Below are 22,753 nucleotides of genomic sequence, written 5' to 3'. Positions count from 1 at the left end.
TGCACCGAGCATGCCCATTACGTCACTGCCCGACTCTTCCCCTTCCCTACTCCTCCCCGGCTCCATTTTGCTGCAGAACTCCACGGCGCCTGGCCCGGCAGTCCCGACCATTCATGGACCCTGCCACGCACCCATCTTTAATTCAATCCAAGGGCCAGCGGCCAAGATGGGCAGCCCTGCCTCCTCTTGCCTCGTCGAGGCCTTCCCCCCCCCAAGCGCTGGCACCTCTGCTGCCCTGGTGCATTCTGGGCCGCCTTAGGCGCGGCTTTGCCGCAGCCCTGGCGCAGGGCCGCCCTCTGGATTTCTTTTTGTTGGACGAGGCCGGGTGAGCTGCGCTATGCCTGTTTGTTCGGTTTCCCGTTCTGGGAACATTTTGCAGGAGGTGCTTTGCATAAAATCTGGGACACAGGAGCTAGTTCTTGCGTGCCTGACGGCTCAGGCTAAAGGGTGAGCAGAAATTTCCGGTAATCTCCCATCTTGCAACCGGCAATGGGAGGACGCCATTTGATGACTGCGGGAGAGCGGCTCGGGAAGCCTTTAGCTGGGAAAGCTGGCTCTGCGCTGGCAGGTTGAGGGGGCAGCCACCCCGTTGAACGATCTGACTGCTTGAGATAACGGGCCTTTCCCTTTTCAGGGTGGTCGGTACAGAAGAACGGATACCCATCCCGCTCATGGACTACATCCTCAATGTGGTAAGTTTGCTAACAGTGGGGGTGGCGGGGTTACAGCGCTAGAGGTAGAACCAAGGAGGACGGGTAGAGAGGACTTCAGATGCCTGCAGCCTGTGTTGCCAGCATGGTGTAATGGCTAAGAGTGGTGGTTTGGAGTGGTGGAGTCTGATCTGGAGAACCGGGTTCGATTCCCCACTCCTCCACATGAGCAGCAGAGGCTAATATGGTGAACCGGGTTGATTTCCCCACTCCTACACATGAAGCCAACTGGGTGACCTTGAGCTAGTCACAGCTCTCTCAGCCTCACTTACCTCACAGGGTGTCTTGTTGTGGGGAGCGGAAGGGAAGGTGATTGTAAGCTGGTTTGATTCTCCCTCAAGTGGTAGAGAAAGTCGGCATATAAAAACCAACTCTTCTTCATCATCATCGTCTTCTTCATGTCTCCCCCCCCAACCTCCTGCTTCTTTGTTGGAATGAATAGAATGGCTCTTGTAGCTGGAGGCTTGCAGCTCAGTTTTTCCTTTAAAAAAATATTTTTAAATTTTTTTCCAAACAACATAAAACAACACACATACAATACTTGCAACAAGGCCTCCGTTAATTACAATTTGGAGCAGGCTTTATACCTTCTTACCTCAATCTAAAAACTCATTCTTTAATCTTAAGAGAAAATAAATTTCTAACAAAATGAACGCTTATCTAAGTATATACTGACATTTTCATCCAGACTATTTGAGTTACATTGGTTGATTATTATTACGTAGTAATTATGTAGCAGAGGCTAGATGGCCATCTGTCAGCAATGCTGATTCTGTGACCTTAGGCAGAGAGGGAGGGCACCTTGGCCATCTTCTGGGCATGAAGTAGGGGTCACTGGGGGTGTGGGGGAAGCAGTTGTGAATTTCCTGCATTGTGCGGGGGGTTGGACTAGATGACCGTGGTGGTCCCTTCCAATTCTATGATTCTATTCTATTATTCTAGTACTAATACTTTATGCTAAACCTCTCATTAAAGAATAAGTAACTTCATATTTATTTTTAAATCTAGTAGTATAAACCTTTTACATATCACATGAACACATGAAGCTACCTAATGCTGAATCAGACCTTTGGTCCATCAAAGTCAGTATTATCTACTCAGACCAGCAGTGGCTCTCCAGGGTCTCAGGCAGAGGTTTTTCCCATCACCTACTTGCCTAGTCCCTTTAACTGGAGATGCCAGGGATCGAACCTGGGACCTTCTGCATACCAAGAAGATGCTCTACCACTGAGCCACGGCCCCTTTCCAGAATATGATTTCCCTGTAAGGCATAAAATTTAAACTTCTGAGCATTTATATCTAGTATATTAACCTTCAGCTCAATTTTTCCCAAGAGCCATTTTGGTGTACCTGTTCATTAAAGCCACCTTCAAAAGCATGGGATTAAAAAAAAAAGTTATTCCAAATACGAAATAGAATTATTAATTTTTTTTAAAAAGGTAGTATACAATTCAGGAGGAAAAGACCTCCAGCAGCCTGCCAAGTTAAAAAGGGAAAGGGACATAGGGGTTGGGGGCATTGCTAATTCTGCTGGGGCGGTGTGCATTGTTCTTGAGAATGAAGCCTGGATAGTTGAAGCAGAACTGGCGTTTCGGCTTCCCTCTGTGTCTTAGTGCTTCGCATTTTCACACAGGCCAGGGTTTTGGAACACGTCCCAGAAATTTCTCCTCTAGCCTTAGCGCAGCCATCTCATGAAAGTAGGGTGTGCGGGGTGGGGGGACGGACAGAAGTTGGCAGGGGTTCGAAAATCTACTGAGGCTGTGATAAATATGATAAATACAAGAAACAAGATAAACTATGAGCAGTTTTATGAAAAGTGGAAATTATTTCACAAATATGTTGAGGTTTAACATCAACAAAAAGTAGAATAAGAGTAGAGATTAATTGATGGTAATGATATCTAACCTAATTTCCGTGCCTAGATAACAAATTTGAATGTAGAGAAATAACTTTGATGATAGAGAGATATAATAGAGATAGAGATATAATAGAGATATTTAATATGTCTAATAATTTTATACGGTGATCATTTTTAGATTACATACCAGTTCAAATATTCTTTCATTACCTTATAATTAGAATAAATATTTGATTATAATGTAGAAAAGCAGGGCAATGTAGTCTGACTGACCTATATTTGTATGTCTTGCATTCCTATTTTTCCCCTTTTCCCTCTTCTGTACCCTTTTTTATAAAACAATACAATATTTTTTTTAAAGAAAATCTACCAAGGCTCGTTCCCATTGAGTGCCGTAGCCCTTTTCTGCAGCGCTCGGTCTTTATTACCACCTGCCTGACTTCTTACATCGTAGGAAAAGTTAATCATCTCCTCCCCTTCCCTTTGCTCTTCCGTCTTCCCCTAGATGAAATTTGTGGAGTCCATCCTCAGCAACAACACGACGGATGACCACTGCCAGGAGTTTGTGAGCCAGAAGGGCCTGCTTCCCCTCGTCACCATCTTGGGCCTGCCCAACCTCCCCATAGACTTCCCCACCTCCGCAGCCTGCCAAGCTGTAGCCGGAGTCTGCAAATCGATATTGGTAAGGAGGAGAATACAACATTTCCCTTTCCAGAAGGTAACTATCGCCGCCGCTAAGCTGGAACTACACACAAGCTTCTGGAAATCCTACTCTTTAACTCCCCCCTCCCCCCTCCCCATGCATCCGCTAGGAGCTTCTGTTAACTGTGTCATTGCAGCTACGGTGGTGGGGCGTCTCCTCATGGAGGGCCCAGAACCTCTCAATGGGGAAATAGACCTTTTAGGAAATAAAGCAGAAGGTCGCTATTGAATCTTTCCCCAGCAGTCCTTGCAGTCATGCGCAGAATCTTCCTGTACGTCCTCGAAAAAGGGCCACTACTGGAGTTCTAGCACCTAGGTGGAGCTATCCAGCTGCCTGATTTTAAGCTGTTTGAAAACCAAGGAAGGAGAGTAAGCAGAAGGTCTCTGGCATCTTTCCCCAGCATTCCTTGCAATCGTGCACAGAATCTTCCTGTACATTCTCAAAGAAGGGCCACCGTCCCGAGTTCTAGCACCCAGGTGGAGCTATCCGGCTGCCTGGTTTTAAGCCATTTAAAAACCAAAGAAGGGAGAGTAAACTATTTCCAAACAGCTACACCTGTAACAGCATGTCAGGATGGCAGCACCATAATAGAGCTGCACTGCGATTCTGCCGGAGCCTCAGTAACCTGCAGAATACGACACTGGCTACAGTATTCACCTCCCAAAGAAACACAGCTCATATTTATTCATTCATTAGTTTATCTGAAGCAACCTCACGGCTGTTATGGCTGTAAAGAAATGCATGAAGGTATTCGGGCAGCCGTGGGGCCAGTGAAACTGTGGAGGTCAGGAATCACAGAGCACGGCATCCAAAGGCAGTCTTTCTGAGCCCTGTTAGAGCTCCGTCCGTGCTCCTCTGCCTTCCTACGCAGTAATCAAAGCCGCAGAGCTACGCAGACTAAGGTCATACACAGTAGCTTGGCTTGCATAATTTTATACCCCTTGCAAAATGAAGCTTCGGAGGCTATAGAAGTTGGGCTGCCTCGGTGCAGGATTTTTGCTCCCTTTTTCCCCTCCCTAGCAGAGCGTACCTGATCCTGATGCCTAAACTTTAGAGGCGAAAAAGCAGTAGAGGGGACTGCAGCCTTTTCCGGAAGACTTATTTATTTATTCCTTACATTCATAGCCCACCTTCATTCTCAGCAAGCTGGGCTCAGAGCGGGTTATGTGAATTTCCCCCCCTTCCATTTTTAAAAAGTATTTATTAACACAGCCTAAGCCAGTAAAACACACGTGTCATTTCTACAAAAGGTAAAAAATTATAGCAGTTCAACCAAAAACATTCCTAATTAAAATTTCCAAAATAATTTATAATAGCCTCAAATTGACCAAATTGTGATTTAAATTAATTTCAGTCGCCCAACATTAGGGGTTGAACTTTATATACTGTTGCACAAAATTTGGCTCCCTGTTTTGCCCTCTGGGCATTCCCTTCCCAGAGGGGACTCTTAATTCTCCATCTGAGCTGACTGTGATTTAGCTGAGCAGGGGAATGGTTAGCTTACCACGAGCTTCCTCGCAGAAGGAGCACCTGAGCAAAACATGCTCTGTAGACTCCAGTTCCCCCGACTTACAAGGGCACACCCATTGTGTTATTGGAAGCTTCTTAAATCTGCCTTGTAAAATCGCCGAAGGTAAGGCGGGCGGGGCATCTCACTAGTGTGAAAGCTCTCCTTTGCTTGTCCAGCTCTACGAATGATAGATATTCTGCTGGTGCTTGAATTAAACCTATTTCTGACAGGAGCCAAAAAAGCTGGAGAATCCGTAAGCTCCTTCTGACGTTCCATATCAAAAAGCCTTTGTATAATTGTGCACCTCGCTTGATCTCTATTTAATTCCAAGAGGGAGTGGGGGGAGGGGAGAAACCAAGGCTTCTCATTCTCCGTTCGGTCTGCTTCCACCACCTGGATTTAAAATTATCGTGGAGAAGTAACGGCAGGAGCAGTTATGCGAATTATCTGCAGTACTTACAGACTTCCTTTCAGCCACTGCTCTAAAGGCCGTTCTCAAACATAAAAAAGTAACGCGCAAACTAATCTTTATAAGCTTTCTCTAGACCGAGGGTCTGTTCAAACAGCTGTGGATGCCACAGCAGTGGAAGTCTCTTGAAGCTTTCCATGTGCTGATGACTGTATGCACGAGATGAGTGTAACCACAGACATGGCATTTGTAAGCCGATCACAATATAAATTGCCTGAGTGAGACGATAAATCTCAGTCAGGGCTTAATTTGTGCCAAGGCTCCACCCGCCTTCAGTACCAGCAACCTTTTCCCCTCCACAAGTCCAGGGATTAATCCTGGCAGAATATTTCTGAACGGCTTGAGTTTGCTTCCGAGTAAGCAAAGCTTTCGCACATCAGAGAAGACGGGGCTGTGCCCCCAGCACTGAGAGCGCTGCTTCAAAACTGACTCGATCCCTGACGTCTTTTTCTAAAAAATTAAGCAGACCATCTCCAGACCATCGCTGCGCTTCCTTGGAATCTAGTAGAACTACTAAAAAAAAAAAGGGTGTTTCCAAAGATTGAGCAGTGAGCATAATTCTTGCAGTCAGTAAATCCCTGGCTCTTCTGCCTATGGCCGTATTGCTCTTTGGGCAAATCCATAAGCAACTGAGTGGGAGGGGTGGCTGTGGGGGAGCTGGCTTTTTTACTCAGGGGAGCAGAATGTTGTGGCTTGCGGGCCCCCTTTCAGTTGCCCCCCCCCCAGTGGGATGTCTCCCCCCCTTCTCAGCCATCGTGGGGGGACAGAGAGGAGCTTGAATGCCAACTTCCACAAACAACTGAGCAAATTACTGCATCTAATATAAAGCATAGTCAAGGTAGTAAAACCTCCCCCCCCCCCACCTAGCTACTGCAGTTCAAGTAGCAATGCCGAAGCTTTCCTAATTTTCCAAGCCCTTCCACAAGACTGGGGTAGTTTCCCACAGAGGTCTTCGCTAGCTTTTTCATGTAATACACGAAGAAATAAACGCTAAAATGACTCAACTGAGGCTATCATACTTTGGTCGCATTATGAGAAAACCAGAGTCATTGGAAAAGACAATCATGCTAGGAAAAGTGGAAGGCAGCAGGGAAAGAGATGGATGGACTCTCTATAAAGGAAGCCACGGCCCTCAAGTTACAAAACTTGAGCAAGGCTGTTAAAGATAGGACGTTGTGGAGGACGTTGATTCATAGGGCCGCCATGAGTCGGAAACAACTTGACGGCACTTCACACACACACACACACACACACACACACACACACACACACACACACACGAAGAAAGGTAACAAGGCAATATTTTTGCACTTGTGCTGCTTAGCAGCTCCTAATTCAAATTCTGTTGTGATGACTACAAGCTAGCAGGTGGCGCAGACTGAAAATCCAAGGCTTTCCTGCATAAACTCTGAGCACCTGTACAAGGGCAATATTTAGCAGCAGTCAGTTAACATTGCACAGTGTTGACAAGGCTCAACCTGTGCCATTCCCAAGTGAAGGTTTCAGGCACAGGGAATCACCCTGTATGTTCTTCAACACTGACACTTTTATTTCCTGTTGTTTCCCATATGTTGCGCATAGCTCTTCTAAGGTTAAAGACTGCCAGAAGCAAGCGCTCACCTTGGCTGTGTCTGCTTAAATGCTTGTTCCCACATTAAAAAATAAAGTTTGGGTCCAAGATAGACAAGCTTAAACTTATTTACAAACATGTAAATAAGGAGGGGCTGTGGCTCAGTGGTAAGAGTATCTGCTTGGCATGCAGAAGGTCCCAGGTCCCATCTCCAGTTGAAAGGACCAGTCAGTAATTGATGGGAAAGACCTCCACCTGAGACCCTGGAGAGCCACTGCCAGGCTGAGTAGACAATACTGACTTCAATGGACTGATGGTCTGACTCAGTATAAGGCAGCTTCATGTGTTTGGGGAGGGGCCACGGCTCAGTGGTCGAGCATCTGCTTGGCATGAAGAAGGTCCAAGGTTCAATCCCTGGCATCTCCAGTTAAAGGGACTCGGCAAGTAGGTGATGTGAAAGACCCCTGCCTGAGACCCTGGAGAGCCGCTGCCTATCTGTGTAGACAATACTGACTGATGGACCAAGGGTCTGATTCAGTGTAAGGCAGCTTCATGTGGGGATATATGTACAACTTCTGAGCATTAGCACCCCTCCTTGCTTCTCCTGGTGCACTCTTTGTCTTTTCCCGTTCAGATCATCACTCCATATACTACATTAGAAAATTAGAGGCTGTCTCTTTTAATCTTCAATAACCCATGGAATGTTTTGGCCACCCCTAGAGCCTCCATTTCCCTTGGAACCTGATTTCCTATCTAACATTGGAAAAGTTGAACTGGAATGCCAGTGAGTCCATTCTGTCTCTGGCAGCCTCCCAAAAGCCTTGCAAGGGATATATGCTACTTCATCCCTGGTGGACCTCTGGCTGTGTTCTTCAGTATGAGGGTCCATAGGTGAGGTTGTTCCTCATCAATAGAGCATGTGTCGCATTGTATAAATCGAAAGTGTGGTGCTGTAGATGGAGTTGCAAGTGAAGGGGGTGGGCAATCACAGCTGTGAACACCAGGCAGTGGGGGAAATACGGCGGCATCTCCGAAGGCGTTCTGGTGCTCAGCCGTCAATTGCTCCGGTTTTGCGTGCTGGATGAGGCCTTTTTCAATCCTTGAGTGTTAGGCTTGGGTGACTGTGGGTGGAGAGATGTATCACAGCGGTGCCCACTGGAGTGTAGCCGGGGTCAGGCGCCTTTTACTCCTGCTTATTTTGAGAGCGGGGTCTGTACTCAAGTACATATACCTTTTTCTTCCCCTTCCCTGTGCTTTTCATTGCAAGTTCCCTGTGCAGGTTCGAGTGGAGTTTTGCATTTAGCTTCTTAACAGATTTTGCAGCCTTCAGCCTGTTTCCATATTCATGGTTACCAACCACTAGAAAGACACAGGTGCATGTTTTTAAATGGATCGGTGTACCCTGTGGCTCAGTCTGTAGCTCTCCTGGAAGACCAGTAACCGAAGAATTGTGCTGATTGAAGTTGAAATTCACAAAACAACCTTCAAGCAGTGAACTTGAAGGGATTTGCTTTCTGGTTCAGTGTACGTGATTTACTAGCACCTGTGCTCCTGAGTCTCTGATCTGAATGGGCCTTTCTAGGGTGCCGTAATTAATGCGGTATACACAGGACTAGTTTCTTAAGCTGGGCTCTTCTCTGCAAATCTGGTCAGTGCTTATAGAATCTGAAGGCTGGGGGGACCCCAAAACAATGTCCACCCTCTGACAGAACAAGTTCTTTGGAGAGACAGCGTGGTGTGGTGGTTAAGAGCAGCGGACTCTAATCTGGAGAACCGGGTTGGTTTCCCCACTCCTCCACATGAAGCCAGCTGGGTGACCTTGGGCTAGTCACAGCTCTCTTAGAGCTCTCTCAGCCCCACTTAACTCACAGGGTGTCTGTTGTGGGGACGGGGAGGGAAGACAGCTGTAAGCCGGTTTGATTCTTCCTTAAATGGTGGAGAAAGTCGGCGTATAAAAACCAGCTCTTCTTCTTCTTCGGTCAGCCCTTTCATAGACAAACAGCCTAATCTCGTTTGTGTGCGAAGCAGCTAAAATTACTGCTATCCGGAGCGGGCAGCTAAAATAACTCTGCACACGGTGTTCTTTTACCTTTGAAAACTACACCGGAGTTGTACCGGGTCGAATGCAGCTCTTTAATGTTGATCTTTGTGGCTCAAAAGGGAAAGTTTGGAGCAAGTGTGTAAAAAAGTGTTCTCTATGTCACTGTCATGGACCAGCTTTGCAGAGCTACCAGCCTGGTTTGTGGGGAGTAGCTTTCGTGTACACTGCTAATTCGTATCATTGAAAGTTGTTGAGCTTAGTCTTTTGACTGCAACTTTTAGGAAGGTTTGAAGCTGCTGACAGCGAGCACCACTGCTAGCTTTTGTGCCGAGCAGTAGGTGCTGCTATAAGATGACAACCCTGGGTCAAAGTTTGGCGGGGGTGGGTTTTGGGGGCAGAGATTTCTCCGCTTCCAGAGCCAAGTTTAACGGAAGGCGCTCTGTCTTCTTTCTCCTAGACGCTCTCCCATGAGCCGAAGGTCCTTCAGGAAGGGCTGCTCCAGCTGGACTCCATCCTTTCCTCCCTGGAGCCCCTGCACCGGCCCATCGAGGCACCGGGCGGCTCAGTCCTGCTGCGGGAGTTGGCGTGCGCAGGCAACGTGGCTGATGCCACCCTTTCGGCCCAGGCGACGCCCTTGCTCCACGCCCTCACGGCCGCCCATGCATACATCATGATGTTCGTCCACACCTGTCGGGTGGGACAGGTAAGAGCTGCTGCCTCTTCCCTGCAAGTGAGCTGGCTGCTGTGCCCTTAAGTGGTGCTGCACTCAGCCGCTTATCCGCGTGCCATCTCTTTCTCTCTTTAATTTTTTTTAATTTCAATAAATAGACGTACATAAAAAAATACACTTGACAAACTAAACAAACAAAAGTGTGTGTGTGTATATATAAAGTGTATATAATATACACGTACATACACAGGCACAATTTTTTTATTTCAGTACATAAACATAGACATACATAAAAAACAATATACTTGACAAACAACAAAATAAAACAACAGAAGAAAAAAACTCAAGTAAACGTTTTTTATATATGCATAATATATAAATGTTTTTATATATGTATACATACATACACATTTTTATTTTAATACATAAAGACATACATAAAAAATACCCGTGACAAAAACAACAAAACAACAGAAGGAAAAACCCCAAGAAAACAAACGTTTTATATATATGTGTGTGTGTGTGTGTGTGTATACACACACACATACATAAGACTTCCGCTTTCAATTGCAAAGGATATATCTATAATAACAAAGTTATTGTTGGCTCCTTTATACTCCATATCTTACTTAATGTCTTTATTGTCATCATAGATTATCTACTTTCCTCTATTATCTTTATATTCTTATTCTTTTAATAATCAAATCCACATATCTTCATTTTTTCTGATTTCTGTATAAATTCCATCAGGGGATTCCCATTTTTGATGAATTTGTTTAACTTCTTTTCCCCTAATTAACGTAGTTAGTTTTGCCGACTCTGCTAATTCTAGGAGTTTCATCAACCATTCTTCTAAGCTGGGTAATGCTTGGGCTCTTCCATTTTTGTGCATGTAATAATCTTGCTGCTGAGATCGTATATAGAAACAAAGTTCCACATTCTTTTCCAAATTGTTTGTCCATGAAACCTAAAAGGTGTAATATCTCCGGCTTTGTTTTAAAGTTAACTTTTAAAAATCTTTTGAGTTTCCAAATGGATTTGTGTCCCATCTCCTTCTCAACAGAGCGAGATTAGAGCCATTTCGGTCAACCAGTGGGGATCGCAGTTGGGACTCAGCGTGCTAAGCAAACTGAGCCAGCTCTACTGTTCTCTCGTGTGGGAAAGCACTGTGCTGCTGTCGCTATGCACTCCAAACAGGTAAGGGGACGCTTGGCATTGTTGAGGGTAGAGTGCAGTTTCCAATGTGGTTTACTACCCATGCTGAGCAAGGTTGATTTCCTAAATCTTGTTTGGATCAGTTTTGTAATGGAGGGCTGAATGGAGGGGCCATGGCTCAGTGGTAGGGCATCTGCTTGGCAGGCAGAAGGTCCCAGGTTCAATCCCCGGCACCTCCAGTTAAAGGGACTAGGCAGGTAGGTGATGTGAAAGACCCCTGCCAGAGAGCCATGGAGAGGGGCTGCAGCTGAGTGGTAGAGCATCTGCTTGTCATGCAGAAGGTCCCAGGTTCAGTCCCCAGCATCTCCAGTTAAAGGGACTAGGCAGGTAGGTGATTTGAAAGGCCCCTGCCTGAGACCCTGGAGAGCCATGGCGAGGGGCTGTGGCTCAGTGGTAGGGCATCTACTTGGCATGCAGAAGGTCCCAGGTTCAATCCCCGGCACCTCCAGTTACAGGGACCAGGCAAGTAGGTGATGTGAAAGACCTCAGCCTGAGACCCTGGAGAGCTGCTGCCGGTCTGAGTAGACAATACTGACTTTGATGGACCAAGGGTCTGATTCGGTGGAAGGCAGCTTCATGTTTTCATTTGATCATGTGATACTAAATTGTTCTTTGTAGGCCTGTTCAAGCATGGAATCCCCCTCCCCTTGGTCAAAAGGTTGAGCATATGGGACAAATCGTCCCTTTTACTCACCTGCCCCAACCAATGAGAGCTTTCCCCCACCACCCATCATTCCTCTTCCCTGGCATAATTTGTTGGCAGTTGAGGCTGTTCCTGTTGACGACAGAGGATAGGACTCGCAATAATTAGTTTAAATTGCAGGCGGAAAAGTACCAGCTGGCTATTAGAAAAAATTCTTTTACAGTAAGAATAGTTCAGCAGTGGAATCAGCAACCTAGGGAGGTGGTGAGCTCCCCTCAATGGCAGTCTAAGCAGAGTCTGGACAAACACTTGTCAGGGATGCTCTAGGCCAAAGCTTCTTAAACTGTGGGTCTGTGTGCCCATATGGGGTCATGTAACTGAATGTGGGGGTCATGAAAAATTCCCCAACAGTATACATTTCTTTGTCATTTATTACCAGCAAATGTTTGATTTGTATACCTACTTTTTTTACTTATATAGCCGGGGTCGCGTAAATATTTCTCGGGCGAAAAGGGGTCGCGAGTGGAAAAAGTTTTAAGGAGCCCTGCTCGAGGCTGATCCTGCATTGAGCAGGGGGTTGGTCTAGAGGGCCTCTGTGGCCCCTTCCAACTCCTCATCCTGGAGAGAATGGGTGTGCATCATGACTAGTATCCTTTTAGACTAGTAGCCATGGATAGCCCCATCCTCCATAAGAACATAAGAGAAGCCATGCTTTATCAGATCAAGTCCAGCAGTCTGTTTGCACAGTGGCCAACCAGGTGCCTCTAGGACCCATGCTTGATCCCCTTGCTGCAGTTGGCTTAATCCTACTTCTGGTGAGGATGGGAGCCAAACGTGTGCCCAGCGAAATGTCCCTTGTCCTAACTATGTGTTGTCTGCCTTTGAAGTTTGCCTTCAGGCTGTGAATTTGGCCAGGTCGATATGCAAAAACTGGTCCCAAAGGAAGAGAAAGCTACCCCCAACACCACCCAGGGAGCCAAAAAAGCAGGTATGATTGGGGGGGAATGTAACTCTTTCGCATCGTTCAAACATATCCTTGTCATAATAGGGATATTTCAAGATACCCGAGCGTCTCTGGGACGATTTTCTTGATTCGTGGTCTTTAGGTAGTGTAAAGTGAATGTGGTAGGGGTGGTGGCCGAGGAGGGCTTGCCTACAGTCCGGCCTCTCTAGATCTCACAAGAGTCAAGGTCCTGACTAATCGGGCCTTTCGGGCATCCTTCAGGTGTCACCAGGGGCACTCCTACCTCACTCCACACATCAGACCATTCTCAGGACTAGGAAAGTGATGCCCTTAGCAGGGCAAGACTCACCTAGATTGGCTGATATTTTCACTGGCCTAGCTTGTAAGTGGGACTGAAATGAATTTCTGTGTTCCTCAGTGGTTTCCATTAGTACCTTCCCATTTCATACCTGCATTCCTGGGCTCTGGCTTCCTCGTAAGGAGGATTGTCGAGCAGTAAATTGTCAGACTTGTCTTCAGCGCCCTTGGCCTCGAAACCGGCTGCCTCCAACCTGTTGCTGCCTCTCCCTGCAGATGGTGAACCGGAAGCGATGGCTGCTGGGGGCATGGAGGCCTCCGCCCAAGGCCTGCTGGAAGGAATTGGCCTGGACGGCGACACCCTGGCCCCAATGGAGACGGATGAGCCCAGTTCCTCTGACCCAAAGGGAAAGTCCAAGATCACTCCGGCTATGGCCGCCAGGATCAAGCAGATCAAGCCTCTTCTGTCAGGTGAAAGCAGTGGGATCTTGGGAGCTGCAGAGAGAGAGAAGGGACTCTTAGCACGCTTTCACACATGCCAAATAATGCACTTTCAGTGCACTTTACAGCTGGATGTTACTGTATGAAGCGGCAAAATCCGCTTGCAGCATTGAAAGTGCACTTAGGGCGCTTTCACACATGCCTAAATAATGCACTTTCAATCCACTTTCAGTGCACTTTACAGCTGGATTTTACTGTGTGGTGGCAAAATCCACTTGCAAACGACCGTTAAAGTGAAGTGAAAGTGGATTCAAAGTGCATTATTTGGCATGTGTGAAAGTGCCGTTTGTCAAAGGCTGGGAGATGATAGCTGGGAGTTGAGGGCTAATCCCGCAGTCCTTTTCCTTGCCTTGTGGTTTGGACTAGAGATTTGAAGGCCCAGGAAAAACATGGTGGGGGGGAATGTTTTTTCCAAGGCTTTTTTCCAGTGGAAAAGTTGGAAATTTAAAAAGGATGTAGACAAACTGGGAAGTGTCCATAGGAGGGCAACGAAGATGGTGAGGGGTCTGGAGACCAAGTCCTAAGAGGAAAGGTTGAAGGAGCTGGGGATGTTTAGCCTGGAGAGGAGAAGACTGAGAGTGGATATGATAACCATCTTCAAGTACTTGAAGGGCTGTCATATAGAGGAGGGTGCCGAGTTGTTTTCTGTTGGCCCAGAAGGTTGGACCAGAACCGACGGGTTGAAATTAAATCAAAAGAGTTTCCATCAAGACATTAGGAGGAATTTTCTAACAGCAGTTCCTCAGTGGAACAGGCTTCCTCGGGAGGTGGTGAGCTCTCCTTCCCTGGAGGTTTTTAAGCAGAGGCTAGATGGCCAATGCCGATTCTGTGACCTTAGGCAGATGATGAGAGGGAGGGCATCTTGGCCATCTTTTGGGCATGGAGTAGGGGTCACTGGGGGTGTGGGGGGTGGTAGTTGTGAATTTCCTGTATTGTGCGGCGGGGTTGGAGAAGATGACCCTGGTGGTCCCTTCCAACTCTATGATTCTATGTAGGAAGCAGCTAGGGCTTCTGTAGGTCTCTATAGCAGAATAGTGGGGGGAGAGGCTTTCCGGTTGCCAGGACTGGTTCTCATTGCGCTCTTGTGCCTCTCAGCCTCCTCGCGATTAGGCCGTGCCTTGGCTGAACTGTTCGGGCTGCTGGTCAAGCTATGTGTGGGTTCCCCAGTGCGGCAACGCCGGAGCCACCACGCCGCCAGCACCACCACTGCTCCCACCCCCGCCGCTCGTTCGACGGCCTCGGCGCTGACCAAGCTGCTCACGAAGGGGCTCTCTTGGCAGCCCCCACCGTACACCCCCACCCCCCGCTTCCGGTAAGTCACACCTACCTGCCACTCAGCTCTGACTGCGGTATGTTTTGATGGAAGGAGGAAAGCTTTAAGAGGGGAATGGACATGTTCATGAAGGAGAGGGGTATTCATGGCTACTGGTAAAAATGAATACTAGCCATGACGCATGCCTATTCTCTCCAGGATCATAAGAGCATGCCTATTTTATTAGGTGCTGTGGAACACAGGCAGGACAATACCTCTACAGTCATTTTGTTTGGGGGCTTCCTAGAGGCACCTGGTTGGCCCCTGTGTGAACAGACTGCTTGACTTAATGGGCCTTGGACTGATCCAGCAGGACTTCTCTTATGTTCTTATGGAGGATAGGGCTATCCATGGCCATTAGTCAAAATGGATACTAGTTACGATGCATACCTATTCTCTCCAGGATCAGAGGAGCATGCCTATTATAGGTGCTGTGGAATGCAGACAGGATAATGCTGGTGCAGTCGTCTTGTTTGTGGGCTTCCTAGACGCCCCTGGTTGGCCACTGTGTGAACAGACTGCTGGACCTTGGTCTGATCCATCATGGCCTTTCTTATGCTCTTAAAGCTTACCTTACCCTTGGCGGAAGCTTCTGGCGCTTTCCCCAAGAATGTCTTTCGATGCCGCAGGGCCCTTTTTGGTGGTGGGACTGGAAGAATGCATTAACTTGGTCGGTTTTACTTCTAGGCTGACTTTTTTCATCTGCTCTGTGGGCTTCACGTCACCGATGCTGTTTGACGAGAGGAAGTATCCTTACCACCTTATGCTGCAGAAATTCCTATGTTCGGGAGGCCACAACGCACTCTTTGAGTAAGTATTTATCTGCCGTGCTCCTGTTGCCTTTAGTCTTAGAGGCTGAAAATCGGGGTGTGCTTCACCATCTCCGAGAAGAAATGTATTCTAGCATGCTGAACAGGGTGGAGAGCTAAGGGGCTGTTGATTTTATCAGATAGTCATAGCAATTCCTTTTTTTCCCTTGGTGTTTGCTAATAACTACTTAAAGACCCAGTGTGGTGTAGTGGTTAAGAGTGTTGGGTGTCTGTCTGGGAGAGACCCGGGTTCGAATCCCCATTTGTGCTATGGAAGCTGTCTGGGTGACCTTGGGCCAATCATGTGCACTCAGACTAGCCTACCTCACAGGGTTGTTGTAAGAATAAAATGGGGGGAGAGGAGAATGATGTTGAGCCTCTTTGGGTCGCTTTCGGGGGGAAAGTCAGGATATAAATGAGTTAAATAAGTACTTGTGTTTGGAGCTAGGAAGAATGATGGGAAAAGAGACAGGCCCTCATTTGATGTCGGTGGTGAAGTCAGGTTGAAGGGCCAACACACCACTGGTATTTTTCCTGTAGCAAAAGATTCACAGTCAACATTAGTAACCAAGAACGCAGAGGGTTGGATCTTCATAGAGATGGAAGGGACCACCAAGGTCATCTAGTCTAGCCCCCTGCACAATGAAGGAAATTAACTACCTTCCCCCCACACCCCCAGTGACCCCTGCTCCATTCCCAGAAGATGGCCAAGATGCCCTCCCTCTCATCATCTGCTTAAGGTCATAGAATCAGCATTGCTGACAGATGGTCATCTAACCTCTTCTTAAAAACCTCCAGCGAAGGAGAGCTTACCATCTCCCAAGGAAGCCTGTTCCACTGAGGATCTGCTCTAACCATTAGAAAATTCTTCCTAATGTCTAGACGGAACTCTTTGGATTTAATTTCAACCCTTCGGTTGTGGTCCAACCCTCTGGGGCAACAGAAAACAACTCATCACCATCCTCTACATGGCAGTCCTTCAAGTACTTGAAGATGGTTATTGTATCCCCTCTCAGTGCTTAATTAATCCTTCCCCCTCTCCCCATAGGACTTTCAACTGGGCCCTCTCCATGGGGGGCAGAGTCCCCGTCGCCGAGGGGCTGGAGCATCCGGACTTGCCCGACGGCACAGGAGAGTTTCTGGACGCCTGGCTCATGCTGGTGGAGAAAATGGTGAACCCAACCACCGTGCTGGAGTCGCCCCACTCCTTGCCTGCTAAGCTGCCAGGTGGGCAGAACTACCTGCAGTTCAGTGCTCTGCGTTTCCTTGTGGTGACCCAGAAGGTGAGCGGCTAGGGCTTGTCCCCTTTTCAGCTACGCGAGGCCCGATATGAAAGGGGAGAATGCGTAGGTCGGTGGGCGCCCCGTGGGCCGTGGTGTTAATGTGGCTAGATCAGGATGATCTGTCCAGGCAAGAATCTGGGGACGCTGAAATGACTTGCATTGAATTCTTCATAATCCTGACAACAAACTTGAGTGTGAACCACTCTGAACACTTTCTGATGTGCTGCATGATAAGCTCATCCCTAGACTGAGAGCCAGCGTGGTGTAGTGGTTAAGGGCAGCGGGCTCTAATCTGGAGAACTGGGTTCAATTCCCCACTCCACATGAGCAGAGGACTCTAATCTGGAGAACTGGGTTCGATTCCCCACTCCTCCATGTGAGCTGCGGACACTAATTTGGTGAACCGGTTTCAATTCCCCACTCCTCCGCATGCAGCCTGTTAGGTGACCTCGGGTAAGTCGCAGTCCTCTCCGAACTCTCTCTCTGCCCCACCTACCTCAACAAGGTGAGGAGAGAGGAAGGAGAGATGATTGTAAGCCGCTTTGAGACTCCTTAAAAGTTCTAGAAAAGCGGGGTATAAAAACCAACTCCTCCTTCTAGTGTTTTAAGCTTGTAAGCAGGGTTTTGTTTATGTAGTTAAAGCGGAAGGTCACGTTTTTGGGGACCTCTTCTAGCTCATGCATCTAAGCGACGCAAACGTTTAGAGGGGCTTTGGCTCGGTGGTAGAGCATCTGCTTGGCATGCAGAAGGTCAATCACCTGCTAACTCCAGTTAAAGGGGACAAGGCAAGTAGGTTATGTGAAAGACTTCTGTTTGAGACCCTGGAGAGCCGCTGCCGGTCTGAGTAGACAATACTGACTTTGATGGACCAAGGGTCCGATTCAGTATAAGGCAGCTTCATGTGTTCAACCGCTTTGCCTACCTGCCGCACTCCCTAAAAATTTAGCTACCCTAGGGCACGTCTTCCAAGCTCGCTTTCTCTCTGCATCGCAGGCGGCCTTCACTTGCATCAAAAACCTGTGGAACCGCAAGCCCCTGAAGGTCTACGGAGGCCGTATGGCGGAGTCCATGCTGGCCATCCTGTGCCACATCCTGCGTGGGGAGCCTGTCATCCGCGAGCGCCTCGGCAAGGAGAAAGAGGGGACTCGCAACGAGGAAGAAGCCGGGCAAGAGGAGGGCGGGGCCCGGAGGGAGCCTCAGGTGAACCAGCAGCAGTTGCAGCAGGTAGGAGTTGGACTTCGTAGTTTTCAGCGCTCCACAGATGCGGCATTCTGGCCCCAAGGCCCTCCCATCACGGAATGGGGCAGCAACCCCCCCCCCCAAGCTGGGACGTCATCTTACTTTGCTATTTTATAACTTGCTTATGCTTTTGCTTTTTCAGTTGATGGACATGGGCTTCACCCGGGAGCACGCAATGGAGGCTCTGCTGAACACCAGCACCATGGAGCAAGCCACAGAGTACCTGCTGACCCATCCTCCCCCGCTCATGGGTGGGGTTGTGAGGGTAAGGCTGTAACCTTACTTTTGTTAGTAAGATTGAGTAGTTCTTCCCGATCTTGGGGACAGCTGTTCCCTGGGCAAGTAAATAGCGTTCCTTGTTGTGGTTCACCTGGATTTCAGGATTTTTCCTGATCTTGGGGAGCTGTTCTCTGGGGAAGTCAATAGCGTTCCTTGTTCTGGTGCACCTGGATTTCAGGATTTTTCCCAATCTTGCGGTGCTGTTCCATGGGGAAGTGAATAATGTTCCTTGTTCTGATGCACCTAAATTTCAGGATTTTTCCCGATCTTGGGAAGCTGTTCCCTGGGGAAGTAAATAACGTTCCATGTTCTGTTGCACCTAGATTTCAGAATTTTCCTGATCTTGGGGTGTTGTTCCCAGGGGAAGTGAATAATGTTCCTTGTTCTAGTGCACCTAGATTTCAGGATTTTTCCCGATCTTGGGGAGCTGTTTCATAGGGAAGTAAATAGCATTTCTTGTTCTGGTGCACCTAGATTTGAGGATTTTTCCTGATCTTGGGGAGCTGTTCCCTGGGGAAGTTTTGGTGCACTTAGATTTCAGGATTTTTCCAAAGTGTGTTGTCCACCCCAGGGGACTTGCCTTGTTCCTCCTTGTGGGTTTTTGGACCAAACTGTCCGGCTCCCTTTCAGCTAGAGTTGGGGTCCTTAACAAGAGTTGTTTCTGGGTTGTGCTGCAGGATCTGAGCATGTCTGAAGAAGACCAGATGATGCGGGCCATTGCGATGTCCCTAGGACAGGATATCCCCATGGACCAGAGAGCGGAATCCCCAGAGGTAACCCAGCAATCCCCAGCACTTTCTGCAGAGTATTTGAAATAGCCCTTGGGTGGAAGCTCTTGGGTGAAAACCTGAATGGGGTTAGGGTCTGTGGCCTGAGATTGGCTGGGTCATAACGACAAGCCCAAAGGTTGACGGGTGGAGCTGCAAACGGTGAAGGAATGATGACTGTACAAATTAAGGCCCCACCACGCAGGTTCCTCTGTACTAGAGGCCCGTGTGAAAGGCTGCATCTGACGAGCTGCTTCCGCCCTCTAGGAGGCAGCTTGCCGAAAGGAGGAAGAGGAGCGCAAGGCCCGGGAGAAGCAGGAGGAGGAAGAAGCCAAGTGCCTGGAGAAGTTCCAGGACGCCGAACCCCTGGACCAAGAGGAGCTGCACAACTTTACTGACACCATGCTTCCTGGCTGCTTCCACCTGCTGGACGAGCTGCCAGACACAGTGTACCGCGTCTGTGACCTCATCATGACGGCCATCAAGCGCAACGGGGCCGACTACAGGGACATGATTCTCAAGCAAGTGGTGAATCAGGTCAGGCCGTCTGCTCTTCTTCTTCAGAAGCGTTCTGACAGCACAGTCACTTCCTGTGCTTTAGCGTTCGGGCTCTCTGATGTTAGCACCGTGATATATCCTAGGTACTCTGATGCAGGAAGGAGTATTCCAGCTGTTTGTTGTAAAAATCTCCCTTGCTTGTTGGCTGCAAATTTAGATTGGAGCATGGCTTTTGAGAACCTGGGAAGTGAATGGTTTCTGCTTGGTGGTGTAGCCAGCCTGCTGTAGTGATTAAGAGTGGTGGTTTGGAGCGGTGGAGTCTGATCTGGAGAACCGGGTTTGATTCCCCACTCCTCCGCATGAGCAGCAGACGTTAATCTGATGAACAGGGTTTGATTCCCCACTCCTCCACATGAGCGACGAACTCTAATCTGGTGAAGCGGGTTGGTTTCCCCACTCCTACACTTGAAGCCAGCTGAGTAACGTTGGACTAGTCACAGCTCTCTTAGAGCTCTCTCAGCCCCACCTACCTCGCAGGGTGTCTGTTGTGGGGAGGGGAAGGGAAAGAGATTGTAAGCTGGTTTGATTCTTCCTTAAGTGGTGGAGAAAATTAACATATAAAAACCAACTCTTCTTCTTCTTACTGGGGCTGTGTACGATCTGTATGGTAGCCCTCTAGGGCTGGTCAGCACATGCTCATCACATTTGTGATAGAGGAAAAGGAAATGCATAGTCGCACAGTGTGGACAAGGCAGAAGACGGTGAGAAGCCGCAATGACTCTTATGAATGTGGTGAAATAGACATGTATCCGTCAGGCAAAGTGTTGTACAGTTTTTTCTATCTATTATGGAAGATGACCGCTTTTGAGATGGCCCTGGGGTGATAGCGTGTTAACTAGCACAGCGTCGAGTGGAGTTACTGTACTACTGGAAAGTTTTTTTTTTTTTTTTTTTTGCATGAATGAAGCGCAAGCAAGACTGGGTCAAGGAGGGTTCAGAGCAGTCGAGCATAGTTGTTCTTGCTGTGCTCAGCATCTCTGAAGAAGTTGGCTTTCTTCCAGCCCCCTGGGAGCTGGGTCTAGTATTGTAGGCTTCTTGACAGTTTTCCTAGATATTTCTTGATGCCATCGTCTTCCCTGGAGGTCTTGCAAATGGATTGGGGCAGGCATGATTTCTGGCGCCTGTTCTGCTCTGCTGACAATGTGTCCTCCCTTTGGCAGGTATGGGAAGCTGCCGACGTGCTGATCAAAGCGGCCTTGCCCCTGACCACCAGCGACACCAAGACCGTCTCGGAGTGGATCAGCCAGATGGCCACCTTGCCACAGGCCTCCAACCTGGCCACGCGCATCCTGTTGCTCACTTTGCTCTTTGAGGTGAGGCCAGGAGAGTAACGGTGTCCCACGCAACAGCCAGTACAGTGACCCATAACTGGGGAGAAGGGAACAAAGAGGTTGTCATGCTTGAACGAATGGTCTAAGTCAGGGTATCAAACATAAGGCCCGTGGGCCAGATCCGGCCCCTTGAGAGCTCTTATCCTGCCCACGAGGCAGCCACCCCCTCCTCTGCTCTTGATCTGGGCTGGCGAGGCATGGCCCGGCCCAACCAAATGACATTCATGTGATATCCGGTCCTTGTAACAATTGAATTTGACATATCTGGTTTAAGTGATTGTCTGTGGAAGATTCAACAACCCAGCCTATTTAGTTATTTTTTCAGGTTCATTATTTTAACCTTTAGATGCTAGAGCCATCAGGTGATTCTGTGGCTGCGGCTCAAGGTCGACTCAACCTCCCATCCTTCCGGGGTTGGTAAAACGAGTGCCCAGCTTGCTGGGGGTAAAGCGTAGACGACTGGGGAAGGCACTGGCAAACCACCCCTTAAACATAGTCTGCCTAGTCAAACGTCAGGATGTGAAATCACCCCATGGGTCAGGAATGACCTGGTGCTTGCACCGGGGATCTTTACCTATTACACTATACCCTTGGCGATAACCACTTTAACTTTTGGCTAAGACTTTAGCACAGGGGTGGGGAACCTTATTTCCCGCCTAGGGCCATTTGGATATTTATAACATTATTCGCGGGCTATACAAAATTATCAACAAAAATTAGCCAACCAAGCCCCAAGCAGGCAGCTGCCCCAGATGGATCCCCCTGGCGCGAGCAAGCAGGCAGGCATCCAACCGATGGTGCACTTGTCCACCTGGTGGCACAGGATGGTCATTGCTCCTGCTCCGCATGGTCGGGGCCAAATTCTACAGCCAGCTCCTTCTACCTCCGCCTGCAGGGGTGAAATGAGGACACACTGGCTAAGAACTCACCCCCCCTGTGTGCATTCTGGCCCTGCCCCCTTTAACCCCTCCATTTTCGCCACTTCCGCCCCCAGCCCTCTTGTAGTACAGAGGGAATACGTTTCTCCACAGCCCGGGTGGGAAAGGGTTAACACAGTTTCTTGGGCGGTCCTAGCAGTTCCATAGCTAACGACTCTTCTGCAAGTTGGGAAAAAGGTTCCTTTTTTCAGCAAAACAAACTCACATCCGCCTTGAATAGAGGCTATTCCTGTCCACAGGAGGGGGCAGATCTCCAGTCTCAGATCCTTCTGAGCTAGAGATCTGCAAGGACCCACAAAGGGCCAGACCAAATGATTTCGTGGGCCTTAAACAGCCCCAAGGCCTGACATTTCCCACCCCTGCTTTAGCATGATAGTGAGTTTATCCCCTGATCCGTTTGCCTGTTGCATTGGGAACCCACCTCTCGGCTTTTGCCTCCCTGCAGGAGCTGAAACTGCCGTGTGCTCGAGTGGTGGAGTCGAGTAGCATTCTCAACATCCTGATCAAGCTGCTGGAAGTGGTGCAGCCCTGCCTGCAAGCAGCCAAGGAGCAGAAGGAAGTACAAACGCCAAAGTAAGCAAGGCTTGCAGTCGAAAAGTGGGGTCAAGCAAAGGGGGGGGTGTTCAGTTGGAAAAAGTGTTATGGCAGACTCCAGCTCTGGCTGTGCAGCAGGGTTGCCCGAATTCCTGGAGATTTGGTGGGGGTGGAGCTGGGGAGGGGAGAGAACCCAGGAGGGTACGATGCCATAGAGTCCGCCATCCAAAGCAGCCGTTTTCTCCAGGGGATCTGATCTCTGTCGCCTGGAGATCAGCTGTGATTCCAGGAGATCTCCAGCCACCACCTGGAGCTTGGCAACCCTACTGTGCAGTGGAATATATACGACATGATAAAGTTTATTGTTTGCGGCCAAAGGCCATTAGAATCTGTCATATAAAACCTGGTCATAAATAATAACATTAAAACAGTCAGGCCAAAAAATGCTAGTCGTTAAATGCATTAAATACCCTGATTAAAAACAACTTTAGCCTGAATTTTCTTGGCTGCTAAGGCAAAGTGTGACACTCTATAGGAGACAACAACATCGGT

At 48.4% G+C, this 22,753-nt stretch overlaps 1 protein-coding gene across 1 annotated transcript in view; it reads left to right on the top strand.

Moving 5' to 3' along the window:
- HUWE1 (HECT, UBA and WWE domain containing E3 ubiquitin protein ligase 1) overlaps positions 1-22,753 on the top strand; it is a 141,855-nt gene that overhangs the window by 55,942 nt on the left and 63,160 nt on the right. Inside the window, exons 25-39 of the mRNA XM_056867056.1 lie at positions 635-692; positions 3,074-3,250; positions 9,319-9,564; positions 10,595-10,728; positions 12,277-12,377; positions 12,927-13,121; positions 14,319-14,463; positions 15,151-15,273; positions 16,321-16,555; positions 17,549-17,779; positions 17,937-18,059; positions 18,751-18,846; positions 19,108-19,377; positions 20,559-20,711; positions 22,113-22,240. Coding sequence (XP_056723034.1) covers positions 635-692; positions 3,074-3,250; positions 9,319-9,564; positions 10,595-10,728; positions 12,277-12,377; positions 12,927-13,121; positions 14,319-14,463; positions 15,151-15,273; positions 16,321-16,555; positions 17,549-17,779; positions 17,937-18,059; positions 18,751-18,846; positions 19,108-19,377; positions 20,559-20,711; positions 22,113-22,240 — 2,415 coding nt within the window. The remainder of the gene's footprint in view (positions 1-634; positions 693-3,073; positions 3,251-9,318; positions 9,565-10,594; positions 10,729-12,276; positions 12,378-12,926; positions 13,122-14,318; positions 14,464-15,150; positions 15,274-16,320; positions 16,556-17,548; positions 17,780-17,936; positions 18,060-18,750; positions 18,847-19,107; positions 19,378-20,558; positions 20,712-22,112; positions 22,241-22,753) is intronic.

This window comes from Euleptes europaea, chromosome 1 (assembly GCF_029931775.1).
Source record: "Euleptes europaea isolate rEulEur1 chromosome 1, rEulEur1.hap1, whole genome shotgun sequence".
NCBI lineage: Eukaryota > Metazoa > Chordata > Lepidosauria > Squamata > Sphaerodactylidae > Euleptes > Euleptes europaea.
This window is presented reverse-complemented; position numbering and strand designations above follow the sequence as displayed.